At 54.7% G+C, this 3311-nt stretch overlaps 1 protein-coding gene across 1 annotated transcript in view; it reads left to right on the top strand.

Annotated features, from left to right (window-relative positions):
- The window catches only part of Dhrsx (dehydrogenase/reductase (SDR family) X-linked), a 54267-nt gene that overhangs the window by 6732 nt on the left and 44224 nt on the right, over positions 1 to 3311 (top strand). The window contains exon 2 of the mRNA XM_013035417.1: positions 707 to 856. Within this exon, the coding sequence (XP_012890871.1) occupies positions 707 to 856 (150 nt within the window). The remainder of the gene's footprint in view (positions 1 to 706; positions 857 to 3311) is intronic.

The raw sequence follows: 3311 nt of genomic DNA, 5'->3' as shown, positions 1-3311 counted from the left end.
GGATGGATGGGTGGATGGGTGGATGGGTGGATGGGTGGATGGATGGGTGGATGGATGGATGGATGGATGGGTGGATGGATGGATGGGTGGGTGGATGGGTGGATGGATGGGTGGATGGATGGATGGGTGGATGGATGGGTGGATGGATGGGTGGATAGATGGATGGATGGATGGATGGGTGGATGGATGGATGGATGGGTGGATGGATGGGTGGATGGATGGATGGATGGATGGGTGGATGGATGGAGGGATGGCTGGGTGGGTGGATGGATGGGTGGATGGATGGATGGATGGGTGGATGGATGGATGGGTGGGTGGATGGATGGGTGGATGGGTGGATGGATGGGTGGATGGATGGGTGGATGGATGGATGAATGGATGGATGGGTGGATGGATGGGTGGATGGATGGATGGATGGATGGATGGATGGATGGGGAGGAAGAAGAGGTGGAAGAAGGGCTGGAAGGCCTCATTCTCTCTGCCTCTCTTTCCCTGCAGGAAGTCGGGGTGCCTCGGCCCCCCCATCCACCCCATCGACCCCCAGGAGGAAGAGGAGGAAGAGGTGTGACCCCTGACCCCTCCTCCCCGCACAACTTCGCCCTCCGCCCCCTGTCAATCATCTCAAAGCCATCAGCAGGAAGTGGAGGGGGGAGGGGAGTGGAGTTGGGGTCCCCCTGACCCCTGACCTCCGAACCCTCCCCTCCAGATGGATCAACACACAAGGACGGGGGCCAGAGGTCAAGGAGAACCTTCCGGAAGTCCCCGTCCGTGGTCTGCCTGGGGGCCTACCTGAGATCCGCCCGCATCCGGCTGCAACCGGTTCCTCCTAGTTCAGACCAGCTCCATCTGGCTCAATGTAGCTGAAACTGGTTCGATCCAGCTCAAACCAGTTCAAACTGTCTCATTCCAGCTCCAAAACCAGCTCCATCCAGCTCAAACTGGTTGATTCCAGTTCAAAACCGTGTCTGTCTGGCTCCATCCAGCTCCAACTGGCTCAAACCGGTTCATTCTAGTTCAAACCAGTGCAATCCAGCTCAAACCAGCTCAAAACCAGTTCAAACCAGCTCAAAACAAGTTCAATCCAGCTCAAAACCATCGTAAACCAGCTCAAACCAGTTCAATCCAGCTCAAACCAGTTCAAAACCAGTTCAATCCAGCTCAAAACCAGTTCAAACCAGCTCAATCCAGCTCAAAACCATCTTAAACCAGTTCAAACCAGCTCAAACCAGCTCAAAACCAGTTCAATCCAGCTCAAAGCAGTTCAATCCAGCTCAAAACCAGTTCAAACCAGCTCAAAACCAGCTCAAAACCAGTTCAATCCAGCTCAAACCAGTTCAATCCAGCTCAAACCAGTTTAATCCAGTTCAAACCAGCTCAAACCAGTTCAATCCATTTTAAAACCAGCTCAAACCAGTTCAATCCAGCTCAAACCAGCTCAAACCAGTTCAAAACCAGTTCAATCCAGCTCAAAACCAGTTCAATCCAGCTCAAACCAGTTCAAAACCAGTTCAATCCAGCTCAAAACCAGTTCAAACCAGTTCAATCCAGCTCAAACCAGCTCAAACCAGTTCAAAACCAGTTCAATCCAGCTCAAAACCAGTTCAATCCAGCTCAAACCAGTTCAAAACCAGTTCAATCCAGCTCAAAACCAGTTCAAACCAGTTCAAACCAGTTCAATCCAGCTCAAACCAGCTCAAACCAGTTCAAAACCAGTTCAATCCAGCTCAAACCAGTTCAATCCAGCTCAAACCAGTTCAAAACCAGTTCAATCCAGCTCAAAACCAGTTCAATCCAGCTCAATCCAGCTCAAACCAGTTCAAACCAGTTCAATCCAGCTCAATCCAGCTCAAACCAGCTCAAAACCAGTTCAATCCAGCTCAAAGCAGTTCAAACCAGCTCAAACCAGTTCAATCCAGCTCAAACCAGTTTAATCCAGTTCAAACCAGTTCAATCCAGCTTAAACCGGTTCAATCCCGCTTTCCGTCTGTGATCCGTCCGTCTGTCCGTCCGTCCGTCCGTCTGTCCGGCGGGGCCTCGGCCTGTCCCTGAATCCATCCCACACATGCGTGAATGAATGAATGAACGAACGAATGAATGCGTACAAATAAAAACACCTATTTTTGAGAGCACTCGGGGTCTGCTACTGATTTGTCTCGAACTCGGGACCTGGGGCTTGAACTCGGGGCCTGAATTCGAACTCGGGGCCTTGGGTAGAACTCAGGGCCTGAGACTCGAACTCGGGGCCTTGGGTCTCGAACTCGGGGCCTTGGGTCGAACTCGGGGCTTGAATTCGAGCTTGGGGTCTGGGACTCGAACTCGGGGCCTTGGGTTGAACTTGGGGCCTTGGGTTGAACTTGGGGCCTTGGGTCTCGAACTCGGGGCCTTGGGTCAAATTCAGGCCCTGGAATTGAATTCTGGGCCTGGGACTCGAACTCGGGACCTTGGGTCAAACTCGGGGCCTTGGGTAGAACTCGGGGCCTGAACCTCGAACTCGGGACCTGGGTCTCGAACTCGGGGTCTGAGGCTTGAACTCGGGGCCTTGGGTTGAACTCGGGGCCTGGGACTCGAACTCGGGGCCTGGGGCTCAAACTCGGGGCCTGGGACTCGAACTCGGGACCTGGGTCTCGAACTCGGGGTCTGAGGCTTGAACTCGGGGCCTTGGGTCGAACTCGGGGCCTTGGGTCGAACTCGGGGCCTGAACCTCGAACTCGGGGCCTGGGACTCGAACTCGGGGCCTGAGACTCGAACTCGGGGCCTTGGGTCGAACTCGGGACCTGGGTCTCGAACTCGGGGTCTGAGGCTTGAACTCGGGGCCTTGGGTTGAACTCGGGGCCTGAACCTCGAACTCGGGGCCTGAACCTCGAACTCAAAACCTGGGCCTTAAATGTGGGTCTGGGTCTCGAACTCACAGCCTGGGCTTGAAATCCTGTTCTGGGCCTTGAACTTAGAGTCTGAACCTCGAACCCACAGCCTAAACCTCGAACTCAGGCCTGAACCTCGAACTCGGGGCCTGAACCTCGAACCCGGGGCCTGAACCTTGAACTCAGGGCCTGGGTCTCAAACTCAGTATCTGAGACTTGAACTCACAGCCTGAACCTCGAACTCCAGGCCGGGACCTCGAACTCGGGGCTCAGGCCTTGACTTGGGGCCTAGAATGGACTTTGGAGCCTGAACCTCGAACTCAGGGCCTTGGGTCGAACTCGGGGCCTGAGTCTCCAACTCGAGGCCTGAACCTCGAACCCAGAGCCTGGGCCTTGAACTCAGGGTCTGGGTCTCGAACTCAGGGCCTGGGCCTGGAACTTAGGCCTAGG

This window comes from Dipodomys ordii, unplaced genomic scaffold, assembly GCF_000151885.1.
Source record: "Dipodomys ordii isolate 6190 unplaced genomic scaffold, Dord_2.0 Scaffold210, whole genome shotgun sequence".
NCBI classification, from domain to species: Eukaryota; Metazoa; Chordata; class Mammalia; order Rodentia; family Heteromyidae; genus Dipodomys; species Dipodomys ordii.
Note: the sequence above shows the minus strand (reverse complement) of the source record. Positions and strands in the feature narration are given on the sequence as shown.